Source organism: Desmodus rotundus, chromosome 9 (genome assembly GCF_022682495.2).
Source record: "Desmodus rotundus isolate HL8 chromosome 9, HLdesRot8A.1, whole genome shotgun sequence".
NCBI lineage: Eukaryota > Metazoa > Chordata > Mammalia > Chiroptera > Phyllostomidae > Desmodus > Desmodus rotundus.
This window is the reverse complement of record NC_071395.1, coordinates 36,927,301-36,944,004: the sequence shown is the minus strand read 5'-3', so window position 1 is coordinate 36,944,004 and position 16,704 is coordinate 36,927,301. Positions and strand designations below refer to the sequence as shown.

Sequence of the window (16,704 nt, the reverse complement as noted above, 5' to 3'; positions counted from 1 at the left end):
CAATGGGAAGCCAGATGGAGTGCCTGACCTGGCTTGGAAGGACCTGGGAGGACTTCCCAGGAGAGGAGGCAGCTGGCCTGAGACTTGATGGTCAAGGGAGGGCACACCTGGCACAACAGAGGGACTTGCATGTGTAAAGGCCCGGATGCAGGAAGAACGGCAGCAGCTCAGGGAGCCATGGGGAGATAGTGACTTGGGGGAAGACAGGGGAAGATAGGGGGGTGGGCGGGGCCCATGAACAAAAAGACTTTCACCCTCGAATCAGGCCCAGTCTGGAGGCCGGGTCTTGAAGACCAGAACAAACAAGCTTTCGGCTGATGTCCAAACAACGTGATGTTCCAGACTCGGTCTCCCATGAATATCTCTGCAAACCTGGGTTGTTTGGAGAGCCACGTCCCCGTATAATCTGGGGCCCTCCAAGGTGTGGGCAGCTCTCCAGTGCCACGAAGCCTTCGGTCTGCAAGGCTGTTGGGGAGACTGTACTATGTACTATGTCAGAGTTCCCACCCCACCTTGTGGAATCTGGTGGGACTCTGACAGCTCAGTGTGGAAAAGTGACGTTTTAGGATTTCCGAGCCCAGGCCTCAGGAGGCATGTAGTTTTTGCCTCTTCTCAGTGGTTTCTGCAAGGGAATGTCTGATTTTCCTGGGAGGAAGCCCAATGGCCGTCAGAGGAGCACTCGGCAACTGGCCACTAGAGCAAAGCCTTCTCCCAACTCACTTCCGGGTCCAGCCAACCCCACACGGTCACAGCACCGCCAGGCCGAGTCCCACCACCCCACGGAATAGTAAGAGATAAGAACGGCTGCTGTTCTAAGACGCTCTGTCGGGCTGCTTCGTTACACGGGAACAACGCTGCGTCTCGCACAGCAGCTCTGTCACTGCGCCCCAAGGAGGTTTTCCCCAGCAGGGCGCCGGACACTCATCAGGTAGCAACAATAGCATCCTGTTCCACCAATTTTAAGACGCACAATGTATTCACATTTTAATATCACTGACAATGGGATGAATCTTACATCCCTACAGTCAACCACGAGGCAGTGTGTGAAAAAACGACTACGGAGTCTATGGACGCTCCCTGGAAAGTTTCAGACGGCGCCAGCATCAGAGCATCTTCAATTTCAGGAAATGTAGAAATAATCATCACAATAGCAAGAGCAGCAAACGTCACAGCCAATTTGTACCAGACGTTACAAGAGAATAAAACATTTTCACTAAGATTATCTTGGACAAGAATAAAGATATTAATAACAGTATAATGGCAGCTGCTTTTCAAGCAGCACCTGTTCCGGAGGGGCCCACCTCCATCCATCCCGCCCGAGTCAGCCCAGAGAGAGGAAGCATGTTCCCTCAGGACGCACAGCCTGCGTGGCCCGGGCTAGCCGCTCCCGGGCTTTGGCGATCTGGAGGCGGGGTGGGCAGGGTAGGCGGAGGTCCGGGCCGCGGCGGACGGACGCCGGGGGCGCGGGGGAGCGCAGGAGCAGACGCGGCGCAAGGCCTGACGGAAATGCGAGCCCAGGAACGCGTAGAGCAACGGGTTCAGGGCTGAGTTGCTGTAAGACATGCAGTGCGCCCAGGTCTTGAGCGCGTAAGCTGCATAGCTGCGTGGGTGCCAGGCGCCAGCCGGGCCCAGCGCCTGCAGCACCAGGAAGAGCTGGATGGGGCCCCAGCAGGTAGCGAAGAGCAGAACCACCGCCGCCACCAGCCGTGACACCCTGGCCCGCACAGCGTCCGCTCGTTCCGCCAGCAGCTGCCCCTTGGGGGTGGGGGGAGGTGGGAGGACAGGCTATGGGACACCCCCTCAGAGCTCCCTTCCTTGGCCCCCTCAGATTCCCCCACTGGGTCACCCCCTTAGAGATTCCTCCAGATGTGCCTCCCCCCAGCTGTGCCTACCCTCTTCCTAGCCTTGCCGCGCCCCCCCCCCCCCCAGCTGCGCACCTGCAGGGCGCCGTCCGCAGGCGCGGGGAGCGCGGCGGCCCGGCCCAGGTGGCGAAGCATGGCCCCGTAGCAGGCACAGGTGGCGGCCAGCGGCAGTAGGTAGAGTGCCAACAGGTTGTAGAGCGCAAAGGCGCGCTCGAGAGCGCGGCTGGGAAAGGCCTCGCTGCAGTAGGTGGGCGGCCCCAGCGAGAGGCGGTGCAGGGCGAGCACCGGAGCCGACAAGGCTGCGGAGCCTGCACCACAAGCGCAGCTGAAAGACCTTGCCAGGGGAAGAGGGGCACGAGGGGGGCAGGGCCCTGGTCTCCCAGGTGTCTCCCCAGTCTGCGCCCTCAGCGGTTCTTTGCCGGGAGCGCTACTGCGCCCATTTCCCGGATGCACGACGGAGGCTCAGAGTGGGGCGGTGAGCAGGAAGGCGGCCAGGGCACGAGGACTTGTCCCCCCACCCTGTGTGTCCCACGCTGCACTCACCCACCCAGATGCACAGGCTGACAGACAGCGCCAGGCGGGGCGTGCGGCGGTGCAGAGCGCGAAGAGGGAACACCGTCACATACCAGCGGTCCACGCTCATGGCAGTCAGGGTGGCGCACGTGGCCTGCACCGAGACCTGGCAGTGCAGGAGCTGGTGTGTGCCTCCTCGCCCCCCATCCCCGCGCGTCTGAGGCCTGTGTCTGCGCCCAAATTGCGAGTACCGCCCGCCCCCTACACATGTCTAACCGCTCAGGCACACACAGGGCGCATCCCGGAAGGGTCTTCAGGTGCCACAAAATTGAAGCGGCAGGAGAAGAGTGATACTAGATAGGACCCCAGGATGGTGGGGGTTTGAGGGGACCACTGGGGGTCTGCTGAGACCCAGAGGCTGAGACAAAGAGAGGCAGAGCCATCCTAGGGACAGGCAGGGCAAGAACTGGGATAGCTCTCCGTGTGCCCATTACCGACTCCCAGTGCTTGCCTGTATCCCTTCCCATTGCCCGGGTCCTGCGCCCCCCACCATCCACTCAAGGCTACACTTCCTCCTAGCCCCACCTACCAAACTCTAACCCCACCCCCACCTGCTAGGGCTGGGCCCCATCCTCCCCTGCCTCAACCAGGGTCCAGCCCACCCACACCCAGACGGCACTGGAGGTTCCCCAGCTCCTCTCCTCCTGCCCCCAGCTCACCTGCTGAATGTAGTTGACAAACTTACACATGAAGTCTCCCAGCACCCAGGCAGGCAGAGGGTAGAGCAGGGCGGTGAACGGCACGCAGCACAGCAGGAAGGTCACGTCCGTGGCTGCCAGGTTGGCTGCAGACAGATAACATGGGGTAGCTGGACGTGGGGCCTGGGCCTCAGCCACCCAGTGCTTCTGGTCCAGCTCCCTAGCGCTCTTCTTTGTCTGAGTGACCAGTAGGATGGCTCCGGAAGGCTCACTACATACATCTCCCAGCCTTCCCCTTTCACATTTCAAACATCCTCCTACATAGGCTTCGTAACTATTCCAGCTCCCAGACTTATCAGGGCTCTGCTCACCCGATCAGGTCTGGGAGAGCCTGAGCAGGCCCCTGCCCCTCTGAGCCTCAGTTTACTCATCTGCAAATTGGAGGCAGTGGTGCCCCCTCAATATCCACCACAGAACGGAGAACACTGACTGAGCGCTCACCTGTGTGCTAGGCCACCCGGTCACACAAATGTGCAAACCCAAGCCGCTGTGGCAGCTTGTAAACAGGAGCCGGCAGGACAAGCAGTCCTTCTCCCCACTGCTTTTATTCGTTGGATACTGTGACAGAAGAACTACATTTAAATCAGACATCTACCTGGAGTGGGAGGGGCGAGCTCTCCAAGCCACACTCTCCCGCCCCCCCCTTTTGACTACTGCAGCCTGGGCTGCCCCCAAGAACCTTCCAATGCCAGGGTTTGTGACCTCTAACCTAAGGTACAGGGACAGCAGGAAAAGGGCTGGAGAAGGGCAAGGGAGAGACTCCTCTCTGGGAGTGGCAGGCAGGCACCACGCAGTGCCTAGGTGCTCACCTATGTAGAAGTTGGTCACTGTGCGCATCTGCTTGTGGCGACAGATGACGAAAATGACAAGCAAGTTCCCTGTCAGGCCGAGCAGCATCAGCACGCCGAAGAAGAGCGGCACCAGCCAGGCATCCACCGGCCACAACGCAGGAGCCAGGCCATCTGAGGCGTTGGTGCCACAGCCTGGACAGTCAGATGCATTGGCCAGTGCCCCCCAGGACACGTTGGGCCCAGACTTGGTGAAAGCGTACATGGCTTTGCGACCCTTTTCCAGATTGCCCTCCAGGATTGCACCCGGGGATTGCCGTGAAGACCCTTGTCCTGGCCACCTGCTGGGGATGTACCTGCGGAGCCAAGAAGGGTGTAGGCTGGAAGCCACGGGATCTGAAGATGCTGGACTCAGCTGTGCCTCTGCTGGAGCACAGCAGCCACCTAGCATTTATACCTGATTCCCCCCTTGACCCCTCCTTCCTGCCCCTCCTGCAGCAGCTTGCCCCTCCTTCCCCTGCCTGTGCCCCCTCCTACATAGCAACCTTCTCCCCCTCTTCCTGCCCCCACCGAACGGTCAGGGTGAGAGCACTGGAAGAGATGGACTGGAGGAGGTGTTGGGACGGAGCTGGGGTGGGGTAGGTTGTGTGGGAGCTGCTGTGGAAGGACCCACCCTGGCCAGGGGATACAGACTCACTGTCCCTGGGGTCTGGCCGTTAGAAGATGCCTTTCTCTCCCTGACAGGTGTGGCTCAGTTGGTTGGGTGTCATCCCTCAAAGCAAAAGGTGGAGGGTCTGACTCCCAGTCAGGGCACATGCCTGGGTTGCAGGTTTTGTCGTCCCTCCGTCAGGGCACGTGCGAGAGGCAACCAATCACAGTTTCTTGCATTGATGTTTCTCCTCTTTCTCCCTCCTTTCCCCTCTCTAAAAATAAATAAACAAAATCTTTAAAAAAGAACAATAGGGCACGAAGACACCTGTGCCACTTGGACCCCCAGAGACCAGCCCACGAGGCACACAACAACATACTGGGATAGTGCCACTGTGGAGTACTATGCAGCAGAGAAAAATGCTGCCATCTGTATAAAAAGACTAAAATAAGGAGGATGGGAGAAATGGGTATATATGCATGGGCATCAAAGCACATCAACGGTCTCCAGGGGTAAATGCAAAGGGCCAGGGGGAGGAGAACATTTTCCTGTTCACCCTTTTTATACCTTCAAAATTATTCTTGACACATCAGAATAAAAATCAGAATGGGAAGTAAAATCCATGTGGAGTGGTAATGAGGGACAGATTAGGGCGAAGAGACCCTCGGTCACCAGGTGTGGGTAGAGGAACTGTTTGGGGGAAGCTGCTGAGTCGAATGGGCCTAGAGGAGCAGTCAGCAGGAGGCTGGACCTTCGAGGCGGGGGCTGGGGGGAGCAGCAGCAGCTCACCGACAGGCAGAGGGTCTGGGAGGATGTGAAGAAGGTGCAGTCCAGTTCCCAGGAAGTGAGGCCCCGTGAGGTCAAGGCCCAGGCTGCACACTCTAGAATTGGCACGTCACTGGCCAGAGCAGGAGAGCGAACCTTTGTGCCCCCAGAGGCCCCCCCTCACCTGTCTTCTCTCCTGACACGTATCACCATTGATTTCTTTTGCATCTTAGCACATTAATCTACAGCATGAGTTCTTTGGGAGCTTTTTTATTTAAAAAATTTATTTATTTAGCCCTGGTTGGTGTGGCTCAGTGGACTGAGCGCCGGCCTGCGAACCGAGAGGTCACCGGCCAAACATTGATCTATTGCCTCTCACACACTCCCAAATGGGGACCTGGCTTCCAATGCAGTCATGTGCCCTGAGTGGGAATAGAACCCAGCAACCTTTCGGTCTAGGCTGGTGAACCAAAAGGCAGGATCTTTTCATTGCTCTTCCCTTTTTCTCTTCTCCCTACCTTTTTCTTTCTTTATTAAAGTAATTGGGTTATTGGTCCTGTACAATTTGCACCGGCTGGATCTGGTTAGTTGCATGCCTGTGGTACAGGTTCCCACTTTTCTTGTAGACTGAAGGATGGATTCTAGATTTTAAGCAGGTTTAATTCTGTGTTCTAAGCCCTCCTGTGGCTCCCCATTGCCCTCAGGACCAAAACCAGACCTGTCCTCACAGGGCCACCAGGCTCAGAGGGCTGCCCCCTCCCCTCCACCTGTATTCTCCCTGGCTCCTACTCATCTCCCTGCTCTGGCCACTCAGGATGGTGTTGGCCGTTCCCTCTGCCTGGCGCGCTGCTTTTTCAGCTTGCCAGGCCCCTGCCCAGTCTCCTTTGCCCCACCCTGCTGGGCGAGGGGGGGTCCATTTTGGTCGCTGCTGGGTCCACAAAGTCCAGAAGCGCCCCCATGCCTGTTGTATGAATAAGCCCTAAAAGGCAAAAGCGGTGGCGCTGACTTCCTAATTTTAGAGATGAGTAAACTGAGGCACACAGCTGGTGCTCCCGGGGCCTCACTTTAATGAATGACTGGGAGGGGGCGGGTGGAAGCAATTGTCCCGTGGGTGTTGAGTGGAGGAGGAGTATGGGTCACTTCACCCTTCCACTGCCTCGGGAAAGGACGTCCCCTTCCGCCCCTCTTACTCAAGCCTCAGTTTCCCATTCCCCGGGGCTGGGTGCCCCGCTGTGCCCACACCCTGGATTTGTGGCCACCGTCCCTCCACTCTCCACCTCGGTTTCTCCTTGGATTCCCCAAAGGCTGGGTGCCCACTCCACCGCAGCCCGGGGTCTAGCCGCCTTCCTGGCGGCAGTCCCCGCCCCGCGCCGCCAGCCTCCAAGATCCGCCCCGGCCCGCCTCTGGGCGTCCGTCACTTCCTGCCCGGTCCAGAGAAGGCCTTGCCACCTGGCCGCCGCAACAGAGACATTTGAGCCATGGTCGCGCTGGAGAACCCCGAGGGCTGCTCAGAGGAGGTGGCAGCGACGGCAGGGGTCATTCCGGGCAGGCGGCAGACGCAGTGAGCGCGGTGGGGCGGGCGGGGCGCGCCCCCTCCACCGAAGCTCTGGGGCTCCCTCCCCTCGATGCCCTCCCTTCGATGCCCTCCCCAGCTGCAGCCCCGGGCCCGCCCCGCCTCCGTGACACCCCCTGGATGCTGGGAGGGGTGGGGGGCTTATTGTTACCCCATGTTACCCGGAGAAATCCCATTCCTGACACACCCGGGTTTTTGCTGGGATGGAGGGGGCACACCTCCTTTGTGGGTTTAGGACCCCGGCGGTCCTGGAGTCTCAGGTACCGGACCGTCTGGGGGTTCTGTGAGCCTGTTAACCGCTTGGCTGAGGCGGCCTCTGTGTGGTGTCCCTAGGGCTTTTATCCCCACGCAGTGTTCCTTTCCCCAGGCTGTGTACCCAACAGCTAGGGCTCGGTCCCCTCCTGAGTTTACAGGGCTGTGGTTTATCTCTGGCTACACACTCAGATTAACGGGGGGTTGTGGAGGGGTGGGTATCCTAAAACCTGGGCAACCGGGGCCTCTCTGCCCTGGGAGGGAGGAGTGAAGCAGGTGGAGAGACCCCATATGGGTGTAGACCCCCCAATATGAGTGTGGACCATTTGGGTCTTAAATTCTCTTTGAACCCTGGTGTTGCAGAAACCTGAGTGTTCTGCCCTTCCGGGCCTCAGTTTCCCCACTTGTGAAGTGAGATAGTAACAGTGGCCTTTTCTCAGAGTGGCTAGGGGATCAGTGGCCTTGTGCCCCCTATGTCCCCTGAGGTGCCCAGCACTGGAGTGTCCATTCTTTAATTGCCTTAAACATCTTTATTATTATTTTTTAAAGGATTCTATAATTTCATTATTATTTATTGTTTTTTATGTATTTTAAATATTTTATTTATTTAGAGAAAGGGGAAGGTAGGGAGAAAGGAGAAGAAACATTGATGTGAGAGAGAAACACAACTTAGTTGCCTCTCAAATGCGCTCCAGCAACTGACCAGCCCCACGACCCAGGCATGTGCCCTGATGGGAATCGAACCTGCAACCTTTTGTTTCCTGGGATGACGCCCAACAAACTGAGCCACATTGGCCAGGGCTATTATATCCCCTAATGTTATCTTCTCTGGGCATTTACCAGAGGCCCTGCTGGTCTCTACAGATGTGCATTCGTACCAGAGAAAGACAATACCTCTTTCAAGAGGCCTTAACCACCCAAAGTGGGTGTTTACCTGCCTGGTGTGTTCCTTTCACCCAAACAGTGTGCCTCCCCTACAAGTTTTGGGGTGTGTGGCCACGTCTGGATGGGGGATTCAGCTGGCCCCACCCAGCCTGAGTCACCTCTGCCCTGAGCCCTCTTGGTTTCCTGCTAGGGAAGTAGGTTCCTCTCTTGCCTGCTCCTGGGGGAGGGGACAGGTCAGAGAAGGTGATTTTCCCCCAGGGCAGTGGGTGTCAAAATTCCCCATTTCAGGGAGCAGAATTGGGGGCACTGGAATCTGGTCCCCTGAAACCCAACCTGACTTAGCAGCTATTCACCACTGGGCCTAGTCCAGGAAGCCTCAGGTGACCCTCTGGGTCCTCAGTTTCCCAATCTGTAAAGGGGTCTCTGGGTGACATGGGGAGCAGATGAACTGGCCCTTGGACGGACGTGTAGACAAGCAGCTATTGAACACCTGCTGTGGGTCTGTTGTTGGGGACACAGGAGAGACCAATGAGACCTCATCCTGTGTCCTCTTCACACAGGAAGGTGAGGATTAAGGAGTAAACACAGGCATGGATTAGCTGGTTTTGGGTGTCAACTGGGGAAACAGGCAGACTGGGTTGATTGGGCTCGTGGGGGGTGGGGCAGTTTTCCGGGAGGTGGCGTTTGAGCAGAAGCCAGAAGGAGCTGAGAAAGGGTGCTCCAGGTAGAGGGCTCAGCGTGTGCAAGGGTCCTGAGATGGGTCATTGCTGGCTAGTTTGAGGCACACGAAAAGACCCATGTGACTGGAGCAGAGGGGGCCCTCAGGGGAGAGATGAGGTCAGGCATCGATGTATTGCCATGTGGAGATGTTTTATATAAAGTTTATACTGATATCCAACACCTCTCCCCCAGCCTTTATTACAAATCCGACTTGCTAGGTAATTATGCCCTGCTCCCTCTACACCCTGTCCTGTCTGCAGCTTGAGTGGGGGTCGGGGGTGAGGGGGTTGTCTAGGCCACCTGTTTCTTATCTCCTGCTGGAATCTGGTTGAAGTCAGCAAACTTGAATTGACTGTGGACTCCTTTTCCAGTGCTCAGTTCACAAGAGGGTAATAAGCCCCTTGAATGCCTTTGGGACCAGGCACAGACCATATGGTCCAGGTTCAGGACAGTCAGGGCTTCCAACGCCAGGTCAAGGGAGAGCTGGTCCTTGTCCTGAGGGTGCTGGGGAGCCATGGGTGGTGGTGGAGCAGGGGAGATACCAGTTGGGTCTTAGCTACATGGACTTTGGCCTGGGGGGCCCACCCCAGATTTCTGTGGACCCATGAATGAAGCAGGAGGGAGGCTTCCTCCTTTTGTGGGGGAGGGTCCTGATTAGACTCAGATTCAAATCTTAGCTCTGCACCTACCTTGGAGGTGCCGAGAAGCCCCATTTCTTAGAGCCCCGTGCCCTGAGGGCTAGAGCTCTCTCACTGGGTCCTGTCATGCTCTGATGTCCCCTGACAGCTCTCCCCGGATGCAGCTTCTGTTATCGGCCCAACCAGGCTTCCATCCTGGACTCTGTCCAGCTCCTGGAGTGGAGACATGAGCACTGGAGCCCCAGGGAGGCCGTGGATGAATCTGGGGCTTGGGGTGGGGAGTGTTTGGGCCTCTGGAAGTCGACTGTCAGGTCAGATCCTGTGCTGACTTAATATGTGAACATTCAACCCAAGGATGTTGCTATGATCAGTGGTGTGGCTGAAGGGGTGAGCTCTCCATCACAGGAGGAAACCAAGCAGATGGGGGCTGGGTTGCCAGGGGAGGGGGCCTGTCCCAGCTTCTCTTGGTTTTGAGTGTCCTTTCCCAGACTCACAAGCACCCAAGGGGATTTTCTGGGACATCTGATCCAGCAGTTAATTTTTTGAGCAGCTACTGTGTGCCAGGCATGGCTGTGAGTGCCCAGGTGGAAGTTATGACCTAGAGGGAGAGGAGAGCAGGCATCAGTGGAGTAGAATACATGGTGATCGGAGAGCCAAAGGAGTAGACAGAAGAGGTTGCGGTTTCACTAAGGAGATTTCAACAGAAGCCAAAAGGAAGTGAGCCAGTGAGCCATTCGGAGTTTAGGGGATTGTGTGCCAGGCAGAGGGCACGGCCAGTGCCCGAGGTGGGACTGTGCCTGACTTACTCGAGGAGGAGCAGGAGATGACTGGAGAAGAATGAATGAGGGGAAGGGAGTTAGGACACGGGGCGGGGAATCTCAGCACCCCACACCCTTTAAGGGCCAGAATCCACCATCACCCCACAGGGTGAGGGTTTCTGAACCCGGCGGGGACCATCCTATGGTTTGGGATTGTCAGGGGCTGACCAGGAAGGCCCAGCAACTTCTCCTTGTCAGGAAGTTTTCATCTAAGAGTCCCCTGCTGCTCCCTGGCACCTGGCCTATGAGTCCCCAACAGGAGGCTTGGTGGCACTGCTAATCCATCTCCATAGTTAATGCCATTTGCTCTGAGGAGGGCAGATTAGCGGAGGGGGTGGGGGGAGGTGGGTGCACACTCCAGCCCCTTTCCTGCTCCCAGCAGCTGGGTTCAGGTGAAACATGTCTTTGAGAAACTGCTAGAGGATGGTGGTGTTCAAATTCCATACACTCTGGGCCTCACTGGCTAGCAGCTAACATCTGGAAGCCTGGGGGAGGGGGGACCAGCTTTTCTCTGCTACCCACCCAATGTGTGAATTCAGGCAAGTGTTCGCTCCGAGCCGCAGTTTACTAATCTGTCATCACGATTATGCCTGCCTTTTGGGTGATGTGACAATGAAATTGTAATGGTCTGGAGCTACACATGGCAGAGGGTGAGCTCCCTGCTGCTGAGGGAAACCAAGCAGGTGATGGTTATGGTAGAATGGAGCAGTAGTTGGATTCTGCCTGGGGATCTTGGCCCTGAGGACTGCCCCCCATTCCCAAACCCCTGCCCACAGACACCTTGCAGGATGCTTGCCCACTCTAGCTGGCTCCCAGGTGAAGAGGTTCTCAGCCTCCAAGCGGAAGCAACACTTCATCAACCAGGCTGTGCGGAACTCAGACCTTGTGCCCAAGGCCAAGGGGCGGAAGAGCCTCCAGCGCTTGGAGAACAGTGAGTGAGCAGCGGTCAGGGACACCTCCTGGTGGTTCCTGGGCCTCAGATGAGAATGGTGTGCATGTTGAAATGATCTGTTGTCCTCACCATGAGCCTGGCCCTGAGCTGGGCAATGCTGGAGTGGGGCCAGAGGGCGCTTTGGGCATTGGAGCTTGGGCTTTACAGGGTGTGTAGGAGTTCAACAAGGCAGGGAGAGGTAGGAGGACTTCTGGAGGCAGGATGGTGTCTATGCCTTCTGGGAAAGACAGCTGAGGTGTGGAGGTGGGGAGGCTGGTACGAGCCAGAGAGTAAAGACCATAAATACAGAGGGATGGGGAAGAAAGATGTTCCAGCAGTATCCATGGAGCCTGGGGGACCCCAAAGGCCACACCCCAGAGACCATCTCTTTCCATGTAGCCCAGTACCTTCTGACCCTGCTGGAGACAGACGGGGGCACACTTGGTCCGGAGGATGGGGACCTGGCACCCCCCGCAGCACCCGGCATCTTTGCGGAGGCCTGCAACAATGAGACCTACGTAGAGGTGAGGCCCCTTCCCCCTGCGCTTGCTCCATCTGCTCCAGCCACACTGGCCTCTGTTTCTGTTCTGGCTGTCAGTACCAGTCATTGCCTATGGTAGTGCCTCCGCCAGGAGTACCTGCCCACCTCTGGGCCTATGATGAATGCCCCTTCAATCTCCTTCGGCATCCACAGACGAGGCCAGAACCTTCCAGCGCCCATGATTCATCTACTCATACATATAGATACCCCTCCCCAGACAAGCAGGTCTTCAGGTGCCCCATGAGCAAATGGAGGGTCCAGCAGGCAGAGGTGTCCACAGGAGTATTTCCATGCACTGTGTGACCCCCTGGGTACATTGGCCAGATGGGGAAACTGAGGTCCAGAAACGCACTGTCATTAGCTCAGGGCCTGCCTCCTCTGTTCCAGGTCTGGAATGACTTCATGAACCGCTCTGGGGAGGAGCAGGAGCGGGTCCTCCAATACCTGGAGGATGAGGGCAAGAGCAAGGCGCGGAGGAGGGGCCCCAACCGCGGGGAGGACCGGAGGAGAGGTGCGGCCTGCCTGGGGTGGACAGGGGGCCAGACAGGCGGATTGGGGGCTGGCCTAGTATGTGGGGTGGGACGGGGGACAAGTGGGGAGGAGCCTGGTAGGGGCAGGCAGGGGGTTTGCTTTAGCTGCTGCCCCAAGCCTTGGACTCTTGCAGAAGACCCAGCCTATACCCCGGGAGAGTGCTTCCAGCGCATCAGCCGGCGTCTTCGAGCTGTTCTCAAGCGGAGTCGCATCCCCATGGTGAGTACGAGGCTGAGCCTATCTCTTCCCATCTGCCTTTCTCAACTTTTCAATTGGGGGTGGTGTGAGAGGACACCAGTGACTTAATGTGCATGCTGTGGTGGAGACAGGGTGGGATACACACCACTGTGATCAGGATGCAGGACCTAGGGCTGGTCAAGGGCTCTCCTGAGGGTGGGAGGGTCAGGGGCAGTGAGGGTGGACCCTGCAGGATGTGTAGGAGTTCACCAGGCAGAAGGTGCTGGCATTCAAAAGTATGGAGATTTCTAAGTGCCTGGAATCTCTGGAACCAGATTAGTAGCCTTATGATGCCAGTCACAGGCCTCATTGAACCCAAGGCTTTCAGCTCCGGAGGCTGTCCTGGGCATGGGGGACCCTAGATAGCCCACCCAAGATCCCAAAGTCGGCCTGACCCCTGGGTATGTCTCTCCTGAAGGAAACGCTGGAGATCTGGGAGGAGCGGCTGCTGAGGTTCTTTTCCGTGTCCCCCCAGGCTGTGTACACAGCCATGCTGGACAACAGGTGACTGGTGGGGGCAGGTGCAGCAAGCTCCCGGGTGGCTGGTTCCAGCCCATGGCCACTCACTGCTCATTCCTCCACAGCTTTGAGAGGCTCCTACTCCATGCTGTCTGCCAGTACATGGACCTCATCTCAGCCAGTAAGTACCTGGCAGCCCCAGGACCCTCCCAGTGAGCCAATTCTGCCCAAGGAAACCAAGGCTACGTGGGGTTTGCCTTCTCAGTGAAAGGTTTCTGGGAGCGGGGTGGGGTGGGGGACAGCTTGAGCAAAACTGTGGTAGTGGGGTGCTGTGTTTATTCCTCAGAGGTTTCTGTATGATGCTGTGTACACAGAGCCCGCCCCCCACATTCACACCTTCGGGGGGGGGGGCGGGGGGGTGCGGGGAAAGAAGGGCTTACGTGGGGGTGATGAAGCTGAGCCTTGAGGGACCCTGATATAAGATGAGGGGACCCCAGCGCCTGCAGAGACCGCGTTTAGCCATAGTCCCCTCCACTGTGCCACACATGATTTCTGGCAAGTGCCCCTTCCCAGGGCCTGTGCCCCCACTTACAAAGGGGGTGCTCTCAGGACACAGCCCTATAGGGAGGGTGCTTGCAGGCCACTGCTGGCGCTGCGCACCCCACTGGGTCCTCTCTCCCCACACCTGGCTTTCTGCCTATCACCATTTCCTGCTCAGTTTCTGAGGAGGCAGTTCCCATGGCAACCCCAGGATGGTTCATCCCTGGGTGGGAGAGCAGCAGGCAGCCCTTCTGCTTGCCTTTGTTTCCATAGATTCAGGATGGAAGGGAGGGGGGTGGTAAGGAGTAGGGGGAGTGCTTCTCTGCTGGAGTCCAGCTGTTGCCTGAACACAGAGGAGGAGAATCCCTGGCAAGATGGGGAGCAGGGGAGAGGGAACAGCTGTGCAGAAGCCTCCAGGTGGGACTGAGCTTCAGGATGGAGGTTCTCACGGAGCTGAAGCTGTTCTCCTGAGCCCAGTACAGTCAGCCAGACCCCAAGTGCCAGCTTGCTGTGACCTCCAGCAGGAAGAGCCAAGGGCACAGACCCTGTGTGTGCCATTATTCTTGCATTCCTTTCATTTTTGCGCCACTGGCCACCTCTTACAGGTGCCATCCTGGAGGGCAAGAGGCAGATGAAGGTCAGCAATCGGCACCTGGACTTCCTTCCCCCCGGGTTGCTTCTGTCCGCTTACCTGGAACAACGCAGCTGATGCCAGCCCATCTGCCCCCCTTTCCCGTCAAGACTTCCCATACTGCTCACTAAAATGTTTGTTATTTTTAGAATTTGTCCTTGGAAACATGCTCTCCCCCATGGGGTGGCACTCTCACCCTGGCCCCATCCTATCCCAGCTCTTCCAGGTAAATGCTGGCAGCTGGAGCTGCCCCAGACTATGTCAGGCCCATAGCTTCCTGCTCTGAAACTTGTATTTGGATGGGGAGACCTGGCCTGTTCACTTCCATGCTCCTTCTTTGGTCAGCTTTTTAGCCCAGTGTGAAACTTAAGCAAGGAGGAAGAGGCTAGGGTTTTGTGTTTTTTTTTAATTTTTTAAATCACTTTTAATGAATTCGGCATGATAGGTAGATTTTTAAATTTCCCTTTTGGGAAGAAAAACCAAATACTCGCCCCAACTGATAAATCGGGGAGAATTGTTCTATCCTCTGCTTGACCTCCCTCCCAATTTTTGTCTAAATTGGGGGGTCTCTGGGGTGCTCCCCTCATCCCAGGAGCATTACGTGTTGTGTGTGTGTGTGTGTGTGTGCGCGCATGCGTGTACATGCCGAAGCCCTGCGACCCGGGACAGAAGCTGTGTCTTAATGGCTGGTTTTACCCTCTTTTTGGAATGTGTGTTTCTTCCCCTGATTCCTTTTGGTGGCTTTTGGGGCCCTGCCTGCTCTACAACCCCTCTCCCCAATTTTTCTCCCCTCTCTTCATCCTGGGGGTCCAGGACTTCCAGCCAGAAGCCTCTGCCCTTTTACTACCATGCCCCCCTCTCATGTCTCCTCACCTCCCACCACCCCCAGCCCAACTCTGGCCTGTTGCTTTGAGGCATCCTCATGCTGGTCACCCTGACCTGGGCCCTAAGAGCAGGGTTGGGGGACCCCCTACCTTTATTCCCGTGTGTGTGGCTAGTTGTGCTTTGGGAAAAGTGGAGAATTCAATAAATTTCTGGTGCTCTGGTCTCCAGATGTGGAGTTTTCTTTTGGGGCAGGCCTGGGGGCAAGGTAGGTACTCAGGATGCGCTTGGGTCCTGGTCACTGAGGGGTTCGGGCCTGGGGGAGGGCCTTTGCACTGAGTGACACCCAAGGGGGAGGCACTCGATGAGACTGCGGGAACATCTGGTGTTGGCTTTGCTGCCCTGGCCCCTGCTGGGTGCCCAGGCTCAAACATTAGCTCTGCCCCTTCTCAGTTGCATGACCTCCAAAAAGTCACTCACATGAAGTTCCTGGGGCAGCTGCACAAAACACCACACACTGCAGTAAAATAACCCTCACTCAAGCTGAAAACAACAGGGGCTTACTGTCTACCAGTTCCGAAGACCAGAAGTCCAAACTTAAAAGTGTCACAAGCCCTTGCTTCCCACCTCTCCTAGCTCCTAGGGGCTCTGGTGTCCCTTAGCTCCACCTCCCTGAGCACAGCGAGTTAATCATGGGGAGGGCTGCAGAGGAGGTTTGTCTTTCAACCGTGTTTGAATTTAGTCAGTCATTCATACCAGTGTGAAGGCACGTGTATTTACTTACTACTTCGGGTTATAACGCAGTATTGATTTTGTCGCAGAAACGTTTTCAGGTTTGGCTGCTCTCAGTGGTCTCCGGTGTCTCCTTAGGGACCCCCATCATTGTGGGGTTTTCATTTCTTGAGCAACACAGTCCTTACTTTCTGCCATTACGTGATGCTTGGGTGGGGCTGATGTATCTCTCCAAGAAGCCGTTTCTTTTATCAGGGTACCGTGTGAGGAACCAGTGGGCACTGGGGGCACTGCATTCCATTGTAACGTGTGTTTAAATAGTTTTAAAGGTAGGTGCTAAATAATGGAAATCCAAATGGCAAGTAATGAGGATAAAAGGAGGTATTTGAGTGACAAGCTTGGAGGCCCCCATTGCTAAAGGGGATCCAACTCCAGGTTCCCGGAGGGCAGGACGGGGCCTCACGGAGTGGGGCTGTGTGGGGTCCTTCGTGCTGCTCTTCCCCAGGTCAGTTCCCAGACTGCCGGGTCTTCAGGCCTTTGTCCAGGTGGTGCCTTCCACCTGGTCACCCTCCCCTGAAATCCCAGGAGGCCTTCCTACAGAAGACCCTCCAACCTGGAGAGAGCGTAGCATCTAGTAGGAACAGAAGCAGCTTTCAGAGAAGTTGGGGAAGGGGTGGGAACCCAAAATGTTGGATAAGTTATCTCGCCCATCAGCACCAGTCTCCCCACCTATAAACAATACAAAAAGTATGCAAATACAGAATGGAACCAGCTTTTACAGGGGTCGAGGATGGGGTTTGAGGTGGGTTGACTGAGCAAGGTACTTTCTCACCCAACCTCAGTTCCCCATCCACGGATTTGTGGAACACTTCGCGAACTTGCATGTTATTCTGGCGCAGATAACACGCTTATCTTTTTATCATCCTACTTTGAACTGATGTGTTCCAAAAAGGAAAACAAGTTGGGTAGGTCTGGACCTTGGGGCTACTTACCGAATATATAAATACTTACATTAAGGGTGAATTATGTTACAAGGGCTTAGCAACCCATCTTTATATG

The 16,704-nt window shown here is 56.5% G+C and overlaps 2 protein-coding genes across 3 annotated transcripts; one reads left to right on the top strand and one right to left on the bottom strand.

Moving 5' to 3' along the window:
- Positions 1-347: 347 nt before the first annotated feature.
- KISS1R (KISS1 receptor) lies at positions 348-4,186 on the bottom strand. The gene is made up of 5 exons (XM_053911169.1): positions 3,943-4,186; positions 3,095-3,219; positions 2,406-2,541; positions 1,938-2,170; positions 348-1,755 (listed from the first exon to the last, which is right to left on the bottom strand). Exons 1-5 carry the CDS (start codon positions 4,184-4,186, stop codon positions 1,378-1,380), a joined length of 1,116 nt encoding a protein of 371 aa, XP_053767144.1. The 3' UTR covers positions 348-1,377.
- A 2,551-nt stretch (positions 4,187-6,737) lies between these two features.
- On the top strand, positions 6,738-15,143 carry R3HDM4 (R3H domain containing 4). 2 transcript variants are annotated; one of them, XM_045202629.2, is made up of 8 exons: positions 6,738-6,896; positions 10,998-11,152; positions 11,552-11,676; positions 12,081-12,204; positions 12,358-12,443; positions 12,937-12,965; positions 13,046-13,101; positions 14,066-15,143. In XM_045202629.2, exons 1-8 carry the CDS (start codon positions 6,814-6,816, stop codon positions 14,167-14,169), a joined length of 762 nt encoding a protein of 253 aa, XP_045058564.2. In that variant the 5' UTR covers positions 6,738-6,813; the 3' UTR covers positions 14,170-15,143. The 2 variants fall into 2 exon arrangements, with proteins under 2 accessions (XP_045058564.2, XP_024424939.2); XM_024569171.3 differs by having other exon boundaries at positions 12,880-12,965.
- The last annotated feature ends 1,561 nt before the right edge of the window (positions 15,144-16,704 follow it).